Here is a 24,781-nt window from a genome sequence, read left to right as displayed (position 1 = left end):
GGGGAGGAATTACAGTATGTGTGTGTACTGAGAGAGAAGGGAGCGTTACCTTCCTCACGTCCCACAATGCACTGCATAAATGTGTTTATGCAGAAAATGTGACAAAGATAACCTCCCCAACCTTTTCTCTAATGTGATTCATTAGGATTGTAAATTCGGCAGCGAACTCATTTATCACTGTGCTTCTCTCTGCCACGTGCTAAATGGAAATTAAAAAGATCAAGGCCTTGCAATAAGTGGGTATTTTGGTCACAGAGAGAGGCATAAAGAGAAATGAGACTAAAGGAAGAATAAACTGACAAGTGGAAAAACCAAAGCAAGGCACAGACAATAGAAAGAAATATAAAGGCCTGCTCTACTTCCCTCAATGACGGCTATTTATCTGAAATAAAGAAACAGAGACGACAGAGCTTAAAGAGGGAGAGATAAGATGAGGAAACAAAGAGAAAGAGAGATGATAGACAATTAAAGTCAAATTATGGGAGCGTGCCAAGTACATTAGCTGCCAACGCTGATAATTAATCATCATTGTGCTGCTTGTCGGCAGGTAATATTCACATCTGTAATTGGGACAAATTGGTAACCAGTGGAGCATTTAAACTTCAGCATGTGTGTGTGTGTGTGTGTGTGTGTGTGCTTTTACATTCTCATTAACGTAGAGAGGGTAAAAATGCGAGTGGAAAAATCAAGGATAAACACTGTCGACTTTTCATTCCAGCTAAACATCACAGCAGCAGATTTCACTTAACTAATTAGCACGTTTTTAATGACAGAGGAGAGAACGTTCAGTGGAGAGAGCAGCTGTGTGCAGCAGCTGAAATAAAACTGTCTTTATGTAAAAGCCTGTATTGTTTACTCGATATAAACCAGTGTGTTACTATCGTTCGTGCATTCATTGACCGTCTTACAAAGACGATTCTGCTTTTTCTCTAATTTTGAGGAAGAGTTGAGAATCCAGGGGGAAATTTTAAAGGAGCAGTGAGGAAGTTATAACCGAGTGACCCGGTGTGTCAAGGAGGAAAGCTGCTGTCACTTTATCCTGCACTTACCCTCCTGCAAGATATGGTCATAAATTGATATTGTGATTACTTTGACAGATATTGCGATCGCGATATAATTCATGATTATTATGGATGATTAAATTTTACATCACAATTTTAATTGTCATTGGAAAAACTAGTAAAGTCACGATGATGTGGCATTTCTCCTGATCACTGCCTAACAAATGTGTTTTATTACATCTGGAGAACAGGTTTTGGAGGCCAGAGCATCTCTGCAGCACTACAAAATCTCATGAAACACTGTTTTGTGACACATTTTACCTTTAAAATGTAAATGCATGTGATTTGGATATTGCACTTAGTCATATTGCGATTTCGATTATTATGCAATTAATTCTGCAGCCCTGGTAAAAGTATTAATAATAAAAGTAGATATAGAAGAATATTACATAATATTATATAATATTAATAAAAGTGGTTAAGGTAATACCTGCAGTTATTATAGTAATATATAATGTAGTACTCTAATAATAATGAACTGTATGGACACTTGACAAACCCCTGTCTCATTGTGCGCATGCGCACTGCGCCATAGAAGTAAATAGAGTGAGAGGCGAGTGAAGTGGGTCGGGGCTTGACACGAAATCTGAGGTTTGACTCAGGTTTGATTCGCGCTCTCGCTTTGAGGATGTAAGGCTGCTCCTTACGACCAGCGAAGTTTATTTTCCCCCCACCATGTTTTTGTGAACAGCTGGTGAAATTAATGAGGATAATCCAGGAGGAATACCGGATCTGCACAGCCCCACCGCTGGCCCCGTCGGCACGGTAACTTGGTACAGAGGCAGGGCTCTCCTGCTAGCTGCCACACCAGCTAACTCCAGGTAGCGTACAGTGCTAGCTATTTACACCGCTTTATTCAGTTTGCAATTCAAAATTTAACGCTACGTAACGACCGCGTCGCAACCAACGCGCTGCGGGGAAATTATTTTGTTGTTACCAACGCAGAAAGTGGTCATTGTGCTGCGGAACTGGTCATGATAAACAAACACGCCTGCTAACCTCGTAGTAGCATGCTACGTTAGCTCGTTTGCTATCAACAATCATCGGTGCTAACTGATGTTTTCGCTAGCAGGTAGCTAGCGGCTAATCCCATTTCAAGCGCGTTATGATGGAAACGGGAAGTTCCGGTTAGACTCTTCAAAATAAAATCACATTCAAGCGGTTTCAGTTTCACAAGACAAATAAGCGTCAGGCAAATATGCTTTTAATTGCAGTGTAAGGTGGCATGTGTGCGCTAGATGGTTTTAACATACAGTCACCTTTGCTGTTGATATCACGTAGTGAAGTTGTCTTTGCCCCTGTGGTTAATAAAGTTTTACCTTTTTTATTTTGAAGACAACGTGTCTGTACTTCCGGTTAGCTCTAACAGTTAGCGGTAGCTTCTCGCAGCTTCCCTGAATTAACTGCAGCCAGAGTGGCGCCGCTAGCTAGCTGAGAGGAGACGAGCGAGCACAACTACCTAAACTTTGTATCCACCCGCGCGTAAAACACCTTATTGTTTTTCTGACCTCAACTACAACTGTAAAAAAAATGCTGCTTCGTCACGTCATTTGGTCGTCGGTGAGCTAGTTGTTAGCATTAAACCGCTAACAACTTGGTTAGCTTGAGGTTTACAGTTCATTTTGGTTCATGCCTCCTGCCAACCATCGGGACTTACAACAGAAACATTGCGTGGTTATGGTGTTCTGGCTGGATGGCTAATGTGGATTAGCTCAGCATTAACGTGCAGCACAATAGCAACATGGCATTGACTGACAGCTACTCTACTCAGAATAATAAAACAGGTAGATACAGCTTGTTTCTGTACACTCAGCTGCCGGATTTTTGGACACATCAAGCTACAGCTTCATCTAATACCACTTACAATGAATACATATCTAAATAATTTATCTTGCATGAAGATTAAGATTATAACCATCAAAGTTTTATCAACACCTTTCATCAAAAACCTGCATGTTATCCCCTCTATTCAGATCTGAAGATCGACATCATCTCCGCTCCAGCTCGCTGATTATGTGAAACTGTGCCAACAGCGTACATCCTCTCAGAAAGTGCAGTCCGAGACAGAAGTCAAGATGTCCATCACCAACACACCCACCAGCAACGACGCCTGCTTGAGCATCGTGCACAGCCTGATGTGTCACAGACAGGGCGGTGAGAGCGAGACGTTCGCCAAGCGAGCCATCGAGAGCCTGGTGAAAAAGCTGAAGGAGAAGAAAGACGAGCTCGACTCCCTCATCACAGCTATCACCACCAACGGGGCCCATCCCAGCAAGTGTGTGACCATTCAGAGGACGCTCGATGGACGGCTGCAGGTAGGACGACACTGTTATCTGGATCATTCATTTAATACACACGTTTTGAGAAGCTCAGGCCAATAATACATCTGTTCATGCTTGGAAATGATCCTTTTAGTCTATTTCACCTATAGTAAATTATCCAGGCTTCAGATTCAGCTGCTATTCCATCAAACCAAACCATCAAATACCACTAAAACAGTTGTGATCTCAGTAGAGATTAGTTTGCACATTATGTTTGTAATAAAATGCCATAAAAATGAAGAATGCCAATTATAATTTCACAGGCCTCAAGGAGATATCTTCACATTGCAAAGAAAAGCAGCAAATCCTCAAATTTTAGAGGCTGAAACTAAACATTCGTCTCATTGTTTCAGCTCTAACGGCGTCCAAAACGTGAGATGAAACACCTGCCAATTTGCCAACATTGCAAGCTGTGATAGTAAAACAGAATAATTATTAATTTAGCAGCCTATATCTATTATAACTTTCTTGTTCTATTACTACATCACTTAACAATAAAAGTATACCATTAATATTCTATTAAAAATCGTATCCAGTTATTAGCAACTCAACCATGGTCTTATATTTATGATCATTTTCAAGTTGTTTTACTAAGACATTAGAGGTTTGATGTTAATTAATTGATTAAATGTTTTTTGTGATCGGCAATTGTTGCAGACACCTGACCTTGAATAAAAATCAGTCAGGACCTTTGAGTAATGAGTTTGTAAACCTGTGATCTCGCCAGACCTTGCCATTCACTAAGCAATAAGAAAACAAGTTGCATTCCAACAACCATTGACCTCAGCTGTAAGGACAGAGCGTACAAATTAATGACCTCTTGTACTGTCTCTCTGCTCTGTGTTGCTGTTCTCAGGTGGCTGGACGTAAAGGGTTCCCTCATGTCATCTATGCCCGGCTGTGGCGGTGGCCCGACCTGCATAAGAACGAACTGAAGCACGTCAAATACTGCCAGTTTGCCTTCGACCTCAAGTGTGACAACGTGTGTGTCAACCCCTATCACTACGAGAGAGTGGTGTCTCCTGGCATAGGTGAGTAACGGGGGGGGAGTTTTCATCGAGGGTTTAAAAAATGTATGACAAGGTCAATGTGGAGCCTCATACCATTTTACACCAAAGTTAGTGTGCATATGGAGGTTTTTTAAACCGGTGGACAAGTTTGCCTTTTGTTTTTTTGTTGTATTTTTTATCTTGTGTGTCACATTTGTAATCACAAAAGCCAGATGTTAGTGGGTGTTAGTGTCTTTTATTTAAAGTTTCAGTTCTCTGTTTGTTATCGTGTACTATAGTGAACTGAGACCAAAAACTGCCTTTTTAAAGAGGGAAATATATTTAAATACCTTGTTTTGGCAATCGTTCTTTTATGCCAAATGTTATAGTTCAAACCACAGTGATATTTATCAGTAATGCAGATAAGTAGTTTGCATTGTCAGTAACATGTTCTACCTTTTTTTTCCCTTTCCCTCGGTCCACAGACTTATCAGGACTGACACTGACCAGTTCTGGCCCCAGCTCAGCACTGATGGTTAAGGATGAGTATGACTTTGACGGACCGCAGAGTCTGCCTTCTATTGAGGGAGGCCACTCCATCCAGACCATCCAACACCCGCCTTCTGGCAGTCGCCCGGCCCCCTCTGAGTCATTCGCGACCCCAAACCTGCTCCCGCCTGCTGAGGCCTCCACCTCCTCCTCGACGGCGTCCTTCCCTGCCATCGCTGCTGGATCAGGCAGTAAGATATACTTGTAAAATATTCCGATGTGTGAGCTTGTTCGTCAGTCACTTTACGTTTGTGTGTATTTGTACATATGTGTCTGTAATTGACAGTTTAAGACTTATCCTCACTTCTGTGCTCCTTCTCTCCTCAGGTGCCAGTTCAACCTGGTCCAGGAACAGCAGCTTCACTCCCAACATCCCCCACCACACCAACGGTCATCTACAGCACCACCCTCCCATGCCACATCCTACACACTACTGTGAGTACAAACTGTTACTGCAGCTGTACAAAAAAATAATGCATGGACAAATTCACATACTTGTATTTAAATTGTGTGCAGTATGAATGAGCGCTGACATTACTGTCTTTGTGTCTGTCAGGGCCCGTGCATAATGAGCTCGCCTTCCAGCCTCCTATATCCAATCACCCAGGTGAGATCACACAACAAGCTCGTACATGTAGTTTTTTTACTATTTTAGTTTTTATATTGATATATTGTACATTAAACAAAAAATGTTTATTAATGTTTTTGTTATTTATCAAATGAAAATATCAAATAATTATAATTAGGTTTTCATAAAATTGTTTTGTTGCTTGGGTTTTGATAACTTGAAAACTCACAAAAGTTGAATATTATCTGTATTTACAGCTTATGATAATATGGTGTTTGATCCAGCCTTTTAACATGACGCAGTGCGGTTAGCCTTCTGAGTTTTTCTTGCAAATTTCTGACTTTATGATCTCAGAGAATATTTGAGTTTATTATTTGTAAATTTGTGAGTTTTTACCTTTTTTTTCTCTTTATTTTTCTACGTTAATCTAAAAATATTGAGTATTATTCCAACAAATATTCCATCTGTTTCAGCTCCTGACTACTGGTGCTCCATTGCCTATTTCGAGATGGACGTTCAAGTCGGAGAGACGTTTAAGGTGCCCTCTTCCTGCCCAATCGTGACGGTGGACGGATATGTCGACCCCTCAGGAGGAGACAGGTTCTGTTTGGGCCAGCTCAGCAATGTACATCGCACTGAGGCTATTGAGAGAGCAAGGTCGGTGAACAAGGGACAGAATCATGGAGCTTTTATTTTTTTATAGGAACAGGCTTCTAACACGTGACATCTCTCTCATTGGTGGTGTCTTTGAAATAATATTAAAAAAATAATCAAAAATATTAAGGGAAAATGCATTTCCATGTCTGTCTGTTTTGTTTTGAGTGTGTATATTCACACATTTAAGACTTGAGAGCCTCAGAACGGCGTCTGTACTATCAACACATCATATCAGAGGTGCATGTTTATTTACAAGGAGAATCACACAGCCTTTACACTTTGTAAAAACATCTAGGGCAACTGACTAAAACTGAAGTGCTGAGTGTAAACAGAACTCCACATGGCACTGTTTTCACTTCCATTGTTTCCTTGTTTCCTCTGTCTCCCAGGCTTCACATCGGCAAAGGGGTTCAGCTGGAGTGTAAGGGCGAGGGAGACGTGTGGGTGCGATGCCTCAGTGACCACGCCGTGTTCGTTCAGAGTTACTACCTGGACAGAGAGGCGGGCCGAGCCCCCGGAGACGCTGTTCACAAAATCTACCCCAGCGCTTACATCAAGGTATGGACATGGGTCACTGGACTGTAAAAACGAGTTCATCACTCAAGTTTGACATTTCATAGAACGTTATTTCTCTTGAGGAAAAGTGAAAGCTGCAACATCTGTTTCCATGCATCACCTCAGGCTTTTTGCTCTGTATTGACGTTGGTTTTATACAGTTGTGTGTATTTCACAAAAAATGTTCTCCCATACTGCCAAAGACTCCTCTTGTTATCTCATTAGAGATAATCACACAGCCCAGCTCTTACTGGGGTTCTCTCTGATTGGCAGCCTGTGGTGCTGACATTTCTCCTGTGCAGGGGAGGTAATTGCTGCTGAATGTACAGTGTTTCATGTCTCGTCTCTCCTGCCAGGTGTTTGACCTTCGCCAGTGCCACAGACAGATGCAACAGCAGGCTGCTACAGCTCAAGCGGCAGCTGCAGCCCAAGCAGCCGCTGTGGCTGGAAATATACCTGGACCTGGATCAGTGGGAGGGATCGCTCCAGCTATCAGTAAGATACTGTTACTGCAAATACAAAAGCACATTTAATTTACTTTTTAATGTAAGGATTTGCTGCTTTTATGCTCGATTGTTGAGTTTGTCTCACATTCACACATTCAGTATCAACCTGACTCCCTCTCCTGTTATCTCAGGTCTGTCAGCAGCAGCCGGTATCGGTGTAGACGACCTCCGGAGGCTGTGTATTCTCAGGATGAGTTTCGTCAAGGGCTGGGGGCCCGACTATCCCCGCCAGAGCATCAAGGAGACCCCCTGCTGGATTGAGATCCACCTGCACAGAGCTCTACAGTTACTGGACGAGGTTCTGCACACGATGCCTATAGCAGACCCACAGCCTCTGGACTGAGATCTTCATAGCTGCAGCATCACACTGCGACATACAGTGGCAATGGAAAGTCTTCCTCGGTGAACTGTTTTGCATGGAGAAGTCAGTGGAGCAGCTGATGAAAAAATACTTACAGGTGTGTTTGAGGCACCTTTGTGCACTGTGGCCCCTAATTTTACTTTTTACCAAAGCCGTATATTAAAGATATTTCTCTGTATTTTTCATATATGGCTTTGATTTATAATGACTGGAACAATGAACTGTAGGACTAGAAAAAGACATCACATATAACTACATTTTAACCATGCACATAGTTGATCTGCAGATCCCATGAAACTGGAATGTAAACCGACTACTCAGTGTCCCTGGAGTCCATGACCACCAACTACTGACAGACATTAGATTCACTGAACAATACGAGGACATCTCTACAGCTGGGGGATGAGAGGCTCTCATATCCAGTGTGTAGAGCTGGTTTTCTGTTGTGTCAGTTTTCAGTCAAGCTGTTAACACCTGGGAGGACGAGCAGCTTCGCTCCACTGTCAGGCTGAGGAGAAAAGCAGCAGCACTCTGAGGAGGATCACTGCTCCACATCGTCAGCCACTCAACAGGGTTGGGGACCACCCAGCTGCATCCGGTTATACTAAACGTTTCACGAATATCACAGGACAAAGAAATGACATGCAACACGCCTAAAGCCCACTCTCAACCTCTGAGCTGACACAAGGTCAAGTCTAAGGACTGTTGTAGGTCGGGTATTGTCAAACTGCAGGTGTGGACCTTAAACTGGCTGTGGGTTTAGTGGGTGTCCAATGACAAATCTTGTGGTAAAGGGTACAAATATTTATCATTAACTAGTTGATCGTTTGCATGCATCTTAGTAGCACTTTGGCTCTATTAGTCTTCATAAAGCACTTAGTAATGCTTTATTCTGCATAACCTTATTCTACAATTTCAAGGCCGTTAACTAAGAGCTTTCACACAATAATAGTCGTTATCCTTTAATATCACTTAAGTGTTGAGTGTTAATAGTGTCCAGATGACTACTTGGACATCGTTAACACTTGTAGTTTTGTGTTTAATTAAGAGGTTATTGAGGGAAGCTCTTAGTTAATGGCCTGGTAGTTATAGTATATGATCATGTAGAATAAGGCATTAATAGGTGCTTTTTAAGAACTAATAACGAGGAAATATGCTGCTAACATGCATGCTAACAAGCAGCTAGTTAATGGTGAATATGTGTACCCTAATATAAAATGTTACCACCCTCCACCCGCACTAAATCAAACAAAATTTTGGACTGAAGGTAGAGCCCCTGTTGGAGGTCCTGGACCAGACAACCAGAAAATAAATGTCCCTCTCCCCATGTCACAGCTACATGAGGGGTTTCAAAATTCTCCGAATCCACAATATGATATAACTTTCGATTTTAAAGCCATGAGTCGATTCAATTTCTCCTGATTTGACAAAAATACCACCCGTCAGTGATTCAATAAGAAACAATAAAAAACCAAAAGGAAACTGAAACATTTTATTTGAAAGCTCCTTTTGATAGATTTCCAATTTAAAATCAAACCCTAAGCTACACAGGTGCAGTTTTTGTGTGGGTGTTGTGACATAGAAAGTTGAATTAGTCATTGAAGATACAATTCATCTATTTTCACTGACTTACTGTGATTTTCAATTTTTGCTCAGTGAAGTGATCATCACTGGTCACCCTCCAGCGTGGTCGCCTCCCGTCTGTTTCAGGTATGGTTACTGTTTTTTGGAGAACGCCCTCTTCTATGCTGCCACAAAGGATGAGTCTCGTGCACCTTCTGCCAACGGTTTGCCTTTTTTTTTTTTCACTTCTCGCTGAGAACAAGAAAGCTGCTTTTGGTTCAATAAGATTGAAACAAGAAAGCAGAGAAGAGGCAGCCAGTCGGTGTTGGACGGTTGGACGTCTGAGATGTAATCACAGTACCATGAACAGGGTTTTTGGCAAACCAAAGTTCTGATTGCTCAGAAACAAACTGAGTCGAGTGATCATGAGATGCTGGACTGTGCCCCAGTTACATTTGGAGGTTTCTTTAATTGACTTTTAGTTGTACTTGTATTCATTTAAATTTTATCAGTTTTTATCCCCACACATACCCGACAGTCTCTCCACGCTAGTTTAGAAGTATTGTACTAAAATATGGTATATGACTTGCAGCCCACTTATATACTACTTAATCCAGGCCTCTTGTGTATAGTTTACTGACAAAGATGAGAGAATTTAAGAGTTTCCCAGCAATATTGATATATTTTCCTGGTTTTATTTTGTTACTTTTATTAATTGATTTGTATTATATTTTTAGCACTTTATTTTTTTTTCTTCTTGTTTTTAATTGAGTAACCCTTATTTTGAGGTGGTTGTCCTGCGACATGAATAAGGGAGTGAATAGGTTGGTTTGTATTTTCTGTAGGATTGTGAGCAGAGGCAACATTGTGATGCATTTGTACTGAAGACATTTGTAACACTAAGACACATTTTTTTTAAATCTGCTTTTGCCCTTTCACTCTCACTCTAGGCATTTACACACATCTGTAGGGTTTCTTTTTGGCTGTTCTGAGTTGCAGTCATTTTCTTTTTTGATTGCAGTTTTTTTTTTCTTCTTTTTAATCCATGTAAATAACTTTGTTTTTGAAATGCATGTCAATGTTTGCATGAATTTTATTGGCAGATAGACCCCTTTATCCCTACCCCTCTTTTTTAAAATAGAGTACTTCACTTGCCCTGCGTTACACAGGGAAACTGGACTATCTAGAGGAGAGTAGAAAGCAGCTCCGGCTGTATACTGGTGTGTTGTTGTTTTATTAATACAGCATTAAAGCCACACAGAGGGGAAACGGGATGTAAATGAACCAACGTTATTATATAAACTCATCATCTTGGCTCCTAAATAAGGCAACTTGTCTTCCTAAACATACAGTAACCCAACAGTTGTTAGTTTGCAGCCTCTCTTTAAAGCAGAAATGGACAACTTTTCAACTAGTGTTTCCCTGTGGTATTACTGTCGGCGCTGCAGTTGCAAAGACAGTGTTAGCATGGCTACAGCTAACGGCCGGGTTACTGTCTCAAGTAAAAAACAACCGTAGGAATCCCAATTTGAGCTAGAAAACCTGATCTCGGTGCCATTTAAAAAAAGGCAGAAATAAACACCCGGTTGTATTAATAAGTCGGCAGGTTTTGTTACTTACTGATCCGGTAGAAATAACGCCGGTTTTGAGCCGGCTCAAGTCCCGGTGCTAAGGAGGAACACGTATCAACGGGGGAACAGACTTTGACACAACAACAACTTGCTCTCCATCAAGTCAACGCCCGTCTGTTCACTCTTGTTTTACCTCGGTTAATCACTCTCCCTCTTCACCTTCTTTGCCTCCCCCATCAGCGGGGCTCTTTATCTTTTGCAGTGTAGAGTTTCCACAGTTGTTCCACCGTTACCTGGGGATAGTGACCGGGTAAACAATGCCTCGTCCAGTTTTGGTTGCCGTAATGCCACCTTCATTTTTGCGGGAACGATCAAGCCCGGTGGTAGACAGAAAAGCATAGTGAAAGCGAGGTTTATAGGGAACCAATGTATAGGCACAGTGTCATTTATTTTACGGCCATTACACTGTGTAATCGGTATTTACTCCAGAATGTGTTCAAGCAAAAAAAGTTGTCTATCACCAGTTTAAAGAAAAATGAGTAGAAGCATGATATTTTCTCTCTCACAGGTGTTGAAACAGTTGAAGATAATTTGAGGCACAGAGATAAATTTCCCCTCCTCTCCCCCCGCGCTGCATGTGATACACTACTCTGTTGCGCTGTTTTTAAAGGCATTTGTTGTCATAGATCACACACATTGATTAGGAATCCAGATTTCATTCGCTCACAAACATCTGTTCATGCTTATTTTTCATACCAAACTGTCACAGTATTTTTTTTTCTGTACTGTTTTCATGATTATGTCCCTGAACAGGAGTGTTATTTTCTGAACGGTGCTGTCTTAGTGGGTTACGCAGACGAATTGGATTTGTTTAAGGTTTAATTGAAATTTGGGGTTTGATTATCACAGGTATTGATCCACTCTGCTATCCATTTGCTTTGTCCCCCCTCCCTCTCTGACACATCTTGGATTTATTTCACTTTAGTTTTAATAGTATTGTCAACAAAAGTTTATCCTACATCAGGGATTTCTTCACTTAATTATGCATCAAATTAATTGAATGGCAGGAAACAGAATATTTTCTGATTATATGTTACTGAAAGAACTGATGCTGAATCCTGTCTGGATAGATAATCTGTTATATTCTGTTGTGCTTTAAGGTGGACAGATGTTTTTATATAACTTGCAGTTATTATAGGAGCCTAAAGACACAGCTCAGACGAGTTGATGTTGACTACTATGACAGATTGCAGATATAAATTTTACCTGTATTTCTTATGTGAGAGTCTGTAATTAAACATGGAGTGGTATTCTCTACGTGGTGACCTGTTTATTTTCTTCAACAAGGTGACATGTTTACAGGGATGACGTTGGTAGAAATCAAATGTGTGCGTTTGACGTCTCCCTTCACTCTCCTGTCAGTAACACCTTCATCCTCCACAGAAGACATTTTGTGTTGCCGTGAGAAGACTTCTGATGGAAATCAAAATGAACGCTGGTGACTCAGTGTGATTCCAGCGTTGCTCCGCCCACCTACAACCTGTGAGAAAGTCTAATCAACCCCGAGCAAAAGCACCTGTGTGGGTGTATATGTACATAAAAGTCGTGGCCATGCAGTTTGTTCTGCTGTCCACAGTTCTGCTTCAACTTCACGACACGATGAGTGTGGACTTTATTGTGAAGGAGACATCTACCAGCAATTAAACAAAAACACTCAGATTCTGGATTTTTCAAATAGAGAGGAAAAACTTAATTTTCTTTACGGCATTGCTAATGACCCAGCTAATTGAATATTTTTCATACTGTCGGTGGTTCAATTCCGATCTCCTGTCCGCATGGCTGCCACACAAATGTAATATTTAAGGATTAATGCCCGACAAGGTGTCCATTATAATGTGGATGATTGATCATTCGAACACAAGGCCCTGCACTGCCACCCTGTGGTCATTAAAAGGAAACACCAAGGGGCAAATCCAAGTGTTTCCTCTACATTAACTGATTATAATAACCCAGATAACTAAACAAAACAAAAAACACAAACAAAGGACCTCATTAACATTGAACTACATAGTTCCCCTTTAATCATGATCAAATCATGAAATATAAACAATAGTGCTGCAATCACTTGTAGCACTTGAACCATTACTAAGACCAACGTGGACGCAGAACAAATACCAAAAATTACCCCCCTGCAACCACTGCTACAAAACGATTACAGAGGAAACACTGCATCCATTGTCCCAATCGGTCCAGCTGATGGCAGTAAATATCAAACATGTCTGATTTAATCACAGCAGCTCCAACTGGAACACTGAAATGCCGACATGAACATATTTTGTACAATCTTGTACAAAAGCGTTTTCATAGTCAAACTCTGATGCTGTAAGATCCTGACTGAGCCATGAGGTAGCAGGGGTCAGAGAATCAAACCATTAACCTGCCAGTGCCACCGCTTTTCTGTGGATGTAAACAGTGACCCAACCAAATCTCTCCCCCGCTGGTAATAGTTACATATAACCTTATGGGGACACATACGCCAGCAGTGTTTGTCAGTCTTTTAATTTTTAATTGTCAGATTTGGGTAGGTGTGTTCGATGTAGATTTGGTTGGTTGTCTCTCTGCTGTTGCCACTCCTGACAAATTGTTCCAGTGCAACTTACAAAACAAAACTGAGTGAAACGAAATCCCCTCATAAAACCCTCGATTTACTATTCTGTTATTATTCAATAATCCTCAAGTGATCCAAAGATAAGACCGTTTCAGCTGAACACGAAGGGAGCCAGAATTTCAATGCCTTTTTTTTTTACAACTGCAATAACAATAAATTATAATTTAAGCATCAAATTTTCAGCCAATTAAAAAATGTGCCTCTAGGCTACAGAGACTTTTTCTTGACGTAGGAACTATGAGCAAAAAAAAACAGAACAAGGAGCCTGTTTAACTTGAGTGTTATGCTGGCTCGGTTTAAAGATAGAAATGATGGCAGCAACATCATCAGAAGTCCAGAAGGGCTTTCACATTTTAAGGCATTGGTCATGAGAGTGATGCTGGTTTTTATCAGTGAAACGTGTCAAAATGAGGGAAAAAGCTGCAAATCTGCTGAAATGTCCCCCTTATTCCTAGAAAAGCTGAAGCTCCTCACATCCTGAAAAGGATCCTGCAGGATAGGGAAGATAAGTGTAAGCATAGACATTAAAATGCTATTTTACACTAAGTTTTACTCATACATATGAAAGGTTCACCCAAAAATAAGTTATCATCTACTCGCCCCATGCTGATGAAAAGTTGGATAAAGTTTCAGCATTCTCCTGAACAACTGAAGTAGATGTGGTCTGTCTTAATCCAAGTCTCTGGAAGCCTCAACATCCCGCATGCAGTCGAGTTTGTTCACCCACTTCAGTCAGCTAACACTTTGCAGCTACAGCGAAGATTTTTCTGCTTGATCCTGGGGTTCTGGAGACTTGGGTTATACCAGGCGAGCCATAAGGAGGCATTTCTGGGTTTTCATTCTGGTGTTTAGGAAAATGCTGCAACACTGTTCTGCTGTGAAGCTCCAGAAATGTTTTGGGGACTACAAAACTTCACCTGACTTTCCATCCGTGTGACGGTGAACAGATAATGACTGAATTTTTACTTTTGGGTGAACTTATCCTTTAATATTATCCTCTTATATATGTCTTATGTTTGCCGTTTGTATTGACTGTAATGTGCAGTGTATGTTTTTATCTGTATTGACACACAGAGCACAGAATGAATCACAACAGTCCGACTTGGCTTTAAATGAAACCGTCTTTATTAAGTAACTTTAATATCAGAAAAATAAAACTCTTAAATTCTCTTTACAGCAAATATATAATATCAGTGCTTTGGCCGCAATAACTTAAAAGGCCGTTATAAAATATAGTCTGCTTTTAAACTCCTGATCAATTTGAAGAATTTATATGCCATAAGACTCCCCCTACATATACAAAACAAAAGTGTAGTAAAATTAGCAAATACTTTGAACTGTTGGTACAGCTTAACAATATATGTATTTATATATAGATAATCTAAAGATACATTTTACAGTATACCGTTCTTAATTTGGTGGCGTACAGACATGACAGGCAGCTTGAATCCTTGGCCTTTTTACAATTGCAGTGTGACGTTTTACATTGGCGGTACATTATGAAGACATGCTCGTGATGCACATTCCATTTTTCCACTGGGTTAAAACGGCAGCTATCAATACTAATATCATCAATACTGTAAACTAATAACTAGACTACAAGCAGATAGCATTGACACCCTCCTGCAACATTTCTGTTTCCAAAATCTTCATTCAACTTAATCACTCAGAGAAAAGTGAAAAAGAAAAAATTAAAAATCTTATTGTAAACATTTTAATATAGATATATTTATGTATATATATGAAATGTAACAAAATAAAAATAATTCTGTATATTTCAGTCATTAACAGTAATATTATATAATACATACACAAAAATGTCAAGAGATTCATGTCAAATAAACTGAGGGGCCGACAGTGTATTGCATTCCCTCAGAGGGAGAAAGAGAGCAAAGAGAGATCGACCCTTCGTAGATCTGAGAAGTCAAATAAAAAGGACGGAGAGAAGACCACAGGGGGCAGAAAAGCAGATGGGGATTTTTTTTGCACTTTTGGGACTCGTTCGTTTCCATTTCCTCAAGACGGCTCAATCACCCCATGAAAGATATTCAGCGATGTTCAGGAAACAGAGCGAAGCGATGGAATAACTCCCAAATACTGTTTACAGCTGGAATGCTAGAGTCCAATGTCCACACAGTAAAGCAACAGTATTGACCTCATGTAGTGTCAGCACAGTCCGAGATGAACTCATTCCAGCTGCTTCCCCTTCGAAATGTCCATCAACGCGTTCGATCCTGTAAAAACAAAGTCTAGAGACACTGGTGTTTAAAGCTAAAGATTTGAGATGATTTCCACCAATTTGTACCTTTTCTTCACTTTTCAGGTGGAGGAACGGACAGATGCACACGTGGAAGGAGGGCGGGGGGGGGACAAGAAAACAGAAAATTATGTTTTTGGAGTCCCGTCCAGTCAATAGTGTGATAAGATATGGGGAACGACTGTGCTTAGTAGGGCACAGGACAAAAAGCAAAATGAGCTGAACATGAAAGTTTGTACCATTGAAACATCTGATCATCGCATTAAAGCGCGTGTTGAAGGTTGACCCCCGACTGAAATGTAGCAGAGAAACAGAAAAGAAGTGTGTCCTTCTACAAGTTTATGCCCGAGATTGTTTGAGCTCTGTAACAAAAAACCAGAGTAGTTTAAGTCGACTGGTTATCATACGGAGACTATTTTTGCATAGGCCTCGCTGACAAGACATGGGATTAAATAATAGCACAGTAAAGCTATGGGTGGCCTTCAATTTTTGCATCCCAATGGAATTATTTCGCTGACTGCTTCCCAAACAAGGACACAAAATGGCTGCAGGTTGGGAGCCGTTCAAGTGAAAGTTGAGATGTCTGTACAGTACGGGGATTTGTTCCAGATTACAGCCGTCTTCATAGTTTCATAAGATATCAGTTCTTTTGGCTCCCAGGTGAGGCCTAACTACTAAAAGTAGCCATACAAAAGTATCTGCAATAAAGGGGAGGAGGAATGTTACCAAAGGTACGAGTTGTGCATATCTTTCTAGCTTAAAACCAGCAAATGGTTTCCCAAACAAGGATGTAATCGAGAGATAAACAAAAAAAAGGCAAAAAGAAAACAATGAGAGAAAATGTATGAAATTAACTACATGGGAGTGTTCGGTGCCAGAAAAAAAAAATAACGAAGCAAAAGGTGGTAAATATTTGAGAATAGGAAGCAAAAGAAAACATCCCTGTGATATAAGCTTTGTTCCACCGAGATTCATTTAAGAGACTGAACTTCGACAAATACATTAAGACCTCAGTCTGTCAGCTTGTGTTCTTTTGAGCAAAAAAAAAAAAAAAATCTGGATTTGTAGATAGTGTTGTCAGAAGATTACAGGCTTTCCAAAAAGGCCACAAGTTTGTTTTTAAGACAGAGCAACACCGTGTGTCCGCTGAACCAGTTGTTTCTTTTTTGTTTACTCAGAACGGAATTAGGCACAAGTTTACCGTAAACAGTTCTCTTTTTCTTTTTTGTAAAGTAGAAATTGAAAAGCAACGTGGCGATACTGTAGTGGTGTAACATCCTAGTATAAAAAGGAGTTACGCGCTTGTCGGTTATAATCTGGGAAGGTAAGAAACCTGAGGCAACAGGACGCTGCCGCTGGAGTGTGACATGTTTACAGTTGTGGATTTGACCCACGTGGTTTAAAAACCCTCTGTGGGTGCGTTTGAATGTGTAACAGCGATGCACAACAATTCAGATTTATGATCTGGAGAGAGTAAACAACAAATCCTGTTTCAGTCGGATAACGATCACGCAAATTATCTGGGATAGAGTCGCGGCTGCTGTGTATACCATATATCCAGTTTACTACAGTAGGCATTCAAATCTTGTGGTAACCGGATCACTTAATTTATACATATTCATATGTGGGACTCACTATATGTAAACATGCTCACCTCTTCTTTCTTCCTCAAAGTTTCCTGCTGTGAGCACAATAATAGAGGCAAAAGGGGGCTGGGCCATTTTTCAGCACATAAAAACAACTGTAGCAGCAAAAATAAAAAAAAAAAAAAAAAAAAAAAAGAAGGATAAAACTTTTGAGATGTAGACAAATAAAATTTTGACCCAAAAGTCAACATCATGTATCTAATAGAATTCAAAGTACATTTAAAAAATGTAATAAAATATAGGTAGGCAGATACTGATAACTAGATGTTTGAGGGAGAGGAAAATGTAAAACAAAAGTCATGATGAGCAAAAAATATATATATCCCACCCCACCCAATGCTACAGAGGGTTTCCAACCCTCCCTTTGATCAATCATTCAATCGAGGAAGAAGACTTCACAATAACAGGCACATGAACGGGCTGAACATCCTAACCCATGCCCTAAATACAGATCATTCCTTATTCACCTATTCTTCCTCACCTTCGTCAACCAAACACCAGCTTGGACAAAACCAAGGTGAGGACACACCTACACACTGATTCGGGGTCAGTTTTTTAATTTCCCTACACATGTTATGAAGTGTCGGGGAGGCTGATCCCTCTTCAGACGTCAAGGTAAATGGAGTAAAATCACATATTGCGGAGCTGAATGGCCTGTGTGACCGGGGACAGGCACACAGGGCAGACAGCATCTGGACCCTGGCATATGTGGGTGGCACAATCAAGACAGAAGAGGTTATGGCCACAGGGAACCAAGGCAGCGATCACCTGGTTATCCATACAGTGGATGCATATCTCCTGTGCTCTCACTGCTGATCCGAGCCCTGGTCGATAGGAGAGGGAGGATTCAGGAGGGGAGGAAGAGGAGGCGGTGCTTTCACTGGAAGAGGAGAAGGCCGAGCTGTAGGAGGGGAACCTGTGGGCGTCGAGGGTCCCGGACGAGCCAAGCGGCCCTCGGAGAACACGCTGGGCCTGAGGGTGCTCCAGGGCTTCTGTGCCAGAGAAGGTTGGAGAGAGCCGGGGTGTCCCAGGCTGACTGGTCTGGAGACATCAATGACAACATTGATTAGATGACTACCATCATAAAAATAGACTCAAAGAAATGTTTTTTAAATATCAACGTGTTGGATCATGAGTGCATTTTCTGTGCTGTTGTCAAGTGACAATCACTGCGGTTGAGACATGAAGCTGTTGAAACTGACATACCTGAGATTGACGAGCATCGAAGGCCTGGAGGGGTTGGTGGTCAACAAAGGGGCTCCAGATTTGTGGCTGTGCACCAGGATGCGGGGCCTGGGCAGTGGAGATGGTTAACGGGTCAAATCCTGATGAAGAGCTTCCCCCTCCCAGGGTGACCAGCTCCTCAGACCCAACAGGAAGAAGACTCTCACCAAACCAGAAATTTGCGTTGCCACCATTGCTGTTGTTGTTGTTAGCATTGGCGTTAAACGCACAGGTTGGACTGAAATCTGCCACCCGGTTACCATTCCCGCTGCCGTGGAAAGAATCAGCTGAGCTGGAGCCGCTGCCCAGGGAGCTGGAGCTGTCATTGCGATAGGTGGAAGACATCCTGACACCACTGTTAATATTGCTATTGATTCGCTGAGTACCACTGATGCTCATTGGCAGCAAGCTGCCGCCACCACCCCCACCAGCACCACCAGCACCTCCACCACCACCTGGTGATGTGGCACCAGCATGAAGCCAGCCAGCCTCTCCCAACCCAATCGCTGCTGCTGCTGCAGCCGTGTCAAAGCTGACGTCTGTGCCGTTGAATTGAAAGTCGTTGTTGTCCACACCAGGAGCCTCAACGCCTCCGCAGGTCCCCGTGCGGAGGGCGATGTGCGCCTCTATCTCATCCCTCGCCCGGTCCACGTTCTCCGGCATCCCGGTGACCTCGAACACTGGCTCTTTGTCACGACTCGGCGTCACGATGTAGGTGTGGGTCTGCTGCTGAATACGTTTGATGGTTGCCCCTAAAAGATACGACCAGACCGACTGTCAGTTTAAACAACTGCTTTGGTGACACATGAATGTCAAGAGTTAGGTTGGATACCATTTAATACCAACACCAGATAAAAACATATAGCACAAATAAGTCTTCATAAATCTTAATTATATAAACTGTTTTAGTGCTGAATCTCAGTCCGAAATGTTTCCAGAGTTGGTCTTTTTTTCATGTAATCACATTACTTTCTTTAATGTGCAAGAATACATCTTATCTGTATGTGTGTGATTTCAAAGTCATGCATTATGAACAGTATGCATGTGTTGACTCTGAGGCCTAGTAACCGAGATGCCTTAAACATTTGTTCTGGTTTAACGCATTACACAGTTTTGTCGGACTTCAAGGTTATCATCTGATCTTCTTCAAATAGGTGCGTTTGATTTATCAGCAGCAGGGTGGTGTGGAAACAGAGAGAGCTGGTTTAAGCCTCATGACAGCATAGATCAATCCCTGAGTGTCCATTAGCAAAACACTAAAAGACCAGCCCAGTGGTGGCTCAGCTGAGCCTGCCCTTTGACCTTTTGGTCGGGGGAAACGAGGCAATATACATTACTTTCTTTGTGAGCCAGTGGATTCCAATACGGATGACCATCAGATTTAGTTTCACACATGATGTATGTATGTATATATGAGCATAAACAAATGGCACATTGAAGAAAAGCAAAGAATAGGAGTCAGGAAGAAAACAAATAGTGGAGTATTAATAGTGCTGAATTGGCTGTAGGAAATCACTGCACTTCATTGTCACTTAACTACAGTGTGACCTGATTGTGTCAAGTTGATGAATTAGCTCACACAAAATAATACTAAAAGACTTCACAGTCACATTCACAGCATTTTACATTTTCAGTCGTTACACCCGGTTTTTTCTAACAATGATATCTGACATTGAAATTGGAAGACGCACAGCTGTGCAATAATTATAGCCCTGAACTGGAGGCCGTCCTGGTGACTCAGCTGGCTGAAGCACATACCACCCAACCACAAGACTGTGAGTTTCAGTCGAGTGTAGGAACGTTCTCAAATGTCATAACTAGATATTTGAAAAAGAATCGGTGTCTTACATTTTCTTTAAACAGAAGCACAGAAACAAATCCTGGTCACAAAATTAATGTGCCACAATGTACGGGCAGGTAACAGACAACTTATCTCAGTGTGTGTAAACACCAAATACTGAATATTCAAATTCCACACAGTCTCTTACTACGACCGCTTACGTCATCCTCTCCTTAATGGCTTAATGGCACTTGGTTGAGAACCGCTGCATTTCAATTTACAAATCAACCCCAGGGCTTTCTGACACCGAGGTGGTAATGTCAACAGGGCAAGAGGTTAAAGAGGTTAAAGAGAGTGAGAGCGAAATGCAACCTTCCAGAGTGAACCTCAGCTTGTTACACACGATGAGGGATTGAGAGTTGTTCTGCTGTTACGCAACACACCATTCATCTAAAATTACAAACTTGATTTGTAAATGTATTATTTTACCATTGACATAAAAATCACAAACGCCGAACCCTCTTTACAGCACGAAGGATGAAAGACCTACCTTTGGGACCCACGACCAGCCCGACAACACGATACGGTACCCGCACCTGTAGGGTTGAAGTGACACAGTTTACACACTTTAAATGAGAAACGCAACAAAAAACATACAACGCAGAGAGACTCCTTTAAATGTGCTTGTGTGGCAACATACACAAAACTTGTGATTCATATCTTTGGCACTGGATGTCACGGTGACTCACACTCCCTTGCATGTACTGACCTGAATGGTCGTTTGTCCAGGTAGGGAGGGGGTCCCCGGGCCGGTTACAGCAGACAGAGGGCCCGTCTTGTTCCGAGAGGCTCTGATGAGGGAGAAGTGCTCGGCCGCAGAAAGGATCTCCCTCTTCGCCATGGCCACATCCTCCTTGCGCCCTGTCACAACAAAGACAGGCTGCTCTCCCCTCACCGGTGTCTTGATGTAGGTGTTGGTCTTGGCTCGAAGCGCCTTAATCTTACAGCCTGTCAGGGGCAGGTTAAAGAGAGACGAGCAGGACAGTTGTATTATTTTAAAAATCTAACACGCTGCATCAAACACATATTAAACTTTTAAATATTTAATATCTCCAATTTAACCTAATAAAAGCCCACGGCGCACACAGGCTCGGTATGCAGTCACTAATGCCATTTAAGAGTTGCATAGCTTATAAATTAAATATTCCTTTCAGCTGTGGTTGAGAGTCCAACATCATTACCAGAGCCATTTCCTGTTGTTGTCAACACTGCAGTCTGTGCACCCTCCCCCAACTGCTCTCAAATCCGACATAATAACACTCTCCCAGCCCTACCAATGAGCTATGTAAAGTTTATGTAAAAGACCAGATTAAAAAAAAGGCACAGGGGTGTCTCAGAAAAGCCAGTCGTGTTTAGTGCAACACAGAGGTCTTTGGTTATGTCAGGGAGCTAACTATAACCTACAGCTGATGTGGCAGAGCAATGGTGCCTGACTCTTCGTGTTCTCCTCCCGAGACAAAGACGAGCCTGGTTCGGCTCGAGAAGGCACGGACAAGGCTCAGTGTCAGAGAAGCACAGACAATAACAGCCGTAATAAAGACGACTTGTCGAGGCGAGAAGACACACAGGGACCTTCTCGCCGATTGCACTCGTGGTGGCAACTTTTGTTGGGGAGGTGTTGGGCGAGGGTGGTGTTGACCCAGTTAGGAGGAGTTGCTAAGCTAACCTAGCTGATTTCGAGCTAACGCTGACTGTCGTGACAAAAGGCAGACAAGTCTGAGTGATAGTTTGACTCGATTTCAGATCGTTTTAATGTTCAACCATTACATACGTGTCCAGATGCCCCAGATAACGAATGTAACGTTTAAGACTAATTACGTAAAATCGCGCGTACACGTTTAGCTAACGCTGCTAATTGACAACAAGTTACCTGTTAGCTAACATTATTCCTCACTTGTGACAAAATAGACAACTTAGCTTCATGTTTTACAGAAACTTGACGTTTTCTTTAAATTCCAACATTATATCTCGATAATTCAATTAGTTTATTACAGCTACTGCCCGGTTCTGGTCTTGTGCACGCGTTATATTTCGCCCACTTTACTTCTACTTGAACTTATTCCCACGAAGTTTCGCCCAAACTCACATTAGTAACCCAATGTCGGTGAACGAAACCGGACTAAAACCGTCCGAAATGTATCATCGACGACTCACCCTGCCTGCCGACGATCTCCGCGACGTGCTCCGAGCTCGGCACGGCCACGCACTCGGTCGTGTTGACGCTCTTTCTCCGACTCAACAGCGACGGCTCGGCCTCGTAGCCCGTCTCCCCGTACACGCCGGGCGGTAGCATCGCCATGCTGCCGGCCGATGGGAGGGCGCCGCCGCCGCCGACCGCAGGATCGTCCCGCTCGTCTCCGTTGTACAGCAAGACCGTCTCGACGTGCGGGGGCTCCATCCCGGACGGCATCACGGAGCCGCCCGGCCCCGATGGGTGGTGGCGGTGGACGTGGGCCTGCGCTAGCAACGAGCTACCGTTGCAGCCCGAGGAGTCGGCGGCTACAACTTCTGGCTCCTCGTCCTCGGGCGCCGCCGTCATGTTCACTTCATCTCCCGAGGGCGGCCGATGCAGAGGCAGGGGCTTCAAGTCTAGGACCGTACCGAGGAGGTTGAAATGAGAGACCGCGGGGAGATGGTGGTTGTGATGATGATGATGGTGGTGGTGGTGGAAGGTGAGGCTCTCGTCTGCTTGTTCGGGGGTCTGGCTCTGGGTACCGTGGTGCTCCTCAAGGCCCATACCGGCGAAAGCGTGCACTAGAGGCGGCGGGACCTCGGACTCTCCCTCGTCGGCCTCCAACAGGGATGTGCTACTAGGCATGGTGCAAAACTTTTATAATGGTGCCGTTAAACGGTAATCGATGCGGATAATTGATCAAATTTTTCTTGATTTTCAAAAAAAAATAAAAAGCGACCAGCGCCTGTTGGTTGAAATGTGTGGCTTTTGTTTTGTCTCTCCAGTTCTCCATGCAGCCCTCCCACACTGTAATCTCGCAGGTTCACGCGAGACTTTGTTTTGGGGTCAGACGTGTGTTCAGAGCCGTCAGCAGGACGCACTGAACGCGCATCATGCGGGGATGGGACAAATCATAACAAGATAAGATGAGATCATCCTTTACTGATCACCAGAGGGAAAATTCAAGTGTCGCAGCAGCACAAAGACAAAGTAGCAAGTAGAAATTAAAAAATGAAATAAGATAGATATACATAAAAATAGAATAAAATAGGAGGTAACTACAATTGTTAAAAATGGCAAGATAAGGGGCCAAGTAATGATATAAAGTGTGAATTGGTAGCAGCAAGTTATGTGAACAGCAGGGTACAGTGTCGTGTACCCCGTCGTGTCTCACAGTGTCAGAGTCCTGACTTTGACAGGTGCTGTGGGGATGTCTGTGTTTGTCTGGGGGCGGGAGGGTGTGATCAGTGAGATGACAGACTGTAGCTTCCACTGCTGTTGTAGAGTGTGATGGCAGTGAGTACAAAGGAGCGGCTGAAGCGTTCAGTTTTGCGATGCGATGGCTGAATGTGCTGCCCATCTGCCGCAGCTCCTTTGTGGAGAGGGTGAGAGGGGTTATCCAAGATGGCTTTGATTTTGTCCTTCATCCTCCTCTCAGCCACTGTCTCCAGACCGTCCAGTTCCAGTCCAACCATGGAGCGGGCCACCCTCACCAGCTTTGTTTAGCCTGTTGACCTCACCAGTCTTGATGCCACCCCACCAACACACCACAGCAATGAAGAGTACACTCACCACCACAGACTGGCAGAAGGTCTTCAGGAGCTTCAGTCTCATTGTGCGACCAGTCCAGTTTATTGTTGACGTAGATGTAGAAGGTACTTGTATGAGTACACTCTCTCCACTTCCTCCCCCTGGATGATGACTGGGGCAGGAGTACTGTTCCTCCAGTAGTCCACCATCACCTCCTTGGTCTTCCTGATGTTGATCTTCAGGTGGTTGTTGTTGCACCATGTGACAAAGCTCTCTTTCAGTCCCTCTGTCATCGTCAACATAATAATATGTTTATAGCCTACAATTATGTACCCTCCGTCATAGGTTTTGTGCCAGTTAAAGAAAAAAGATGAAAACTAAGTCTGATGAGAAAAAAATTCAATGCTAAATCTTAATTATGAGATAAAAAGTCGAATTTATGAGATAAAAAGGTCACAATGAAATATAAAGTCACAATTAGGAAATAAAAGGCCATAAATCTGAGATCTGAATTTCTGCGATTAAAAAGTCTGGGGGAGTAAATTCAATTAAGCCGTAGAATAGAGACATTGATTGTGGCATTTACACTCTATATAGACTTGTATTAGGAGAGATCAAGATGAAGACATATATAAGTTTTATTATAATGCTTAGATTAGGAGATTAGGGCAAGGAAAGTATCTATTAGCCATGCAGAATAAGACAATAGACCAATGTGTGTCTGACCTAATGTCAAATATAC

General features: G+C 42.5%; 2 protein-coding genes across 3 annotated transcripts; one reads left to right on the top strand and one right to left on the bottom strand.

The window, feature by feature from the left end:
• The first annotated feature begins 1,640 nt into the window (after positions 1–1,640).
• On the top strand, positions 1,641–12,018 carry LOC140995890 (mothers against decapentaplegic homolog 4). 2 transcript variants are annotated; one of them, XM_073466045.1, is made up of 10 exons: positions 1,641–1,882; positions 3,095–3,376; positions 4,239–4,413; positions 4,857–5,111; positions 5,248–5,355; positions 5,477–5,527; positions 5,962–6,145; positions 6,535–6,703; positions 7,057–7,195; positions 7,338–12,018. In XM_073466045.1, the coding sequence occupies exons 2-10, from the start codon at positions 3,137–3,139 to the stop codon at positions 7,547–7,549; spliced, it is 1,533 nt and encodes a 510-aa protein (XP_073322146.1). In that variant the 5' UTR covers positions 1,641–1,882; positions 3,095–3,136; the 3' UTR covers positions 7,550–12,018. The 2 variants fall into 2 exon arrangements, with proteins under 2 accessions (XP_073322146.1, XP_073322145.1); XM_073466044.1 differs by having other exon boundaries at positions 3,035–3,376.
• Positions 12,019–14,471: 2,453 nt separating this feature from the next.
• Positions 14,472–23,268, bottom strand: LOC140996174 (RNA-binding protein MEX3B-like). Its single transcript, XM_073466471.1, has 5 exons — positions 22,491–23,268; positions 21,046–21,284; positions 20,827–20,872; positions 18,479–19,248; positions 14,472–18,313 (listed from the first exon to the last, which is right to left on the bottom strand). Exons 1-5 carry the CDS (start codon positions 23,152–23,154, stop codon positions 17,903–17,905), a joined length of 2,130 nt encoding a protein of 709 aa, XP_073322572.1. The 5' UTR covers positions 23,155–23,268; the 3' UTR covers positions 14,472–17,902.
• Between the last annotated feature and the right edge of the window lie 1,513 nt (positions 23,269–24,781).

Source organism: Pagrus major, chromosome 5, assembly GCF_040436345.1.
Source record: "Pagrus major chromosome 5, Pma_NU_1.0".
Classification (NCBI taxonomy): domain Eukaryota; kingdom Metazoa; phylum Chordata; class Actinopteri; order Spariformes; family Sparidae; genus Pagrus; species Pagrus major.
The sequence above is the reverse complement of the archived record's forward strand: the minus strand, read 5'-3'. Positions and strand labels throughout refer to the sequence as shown.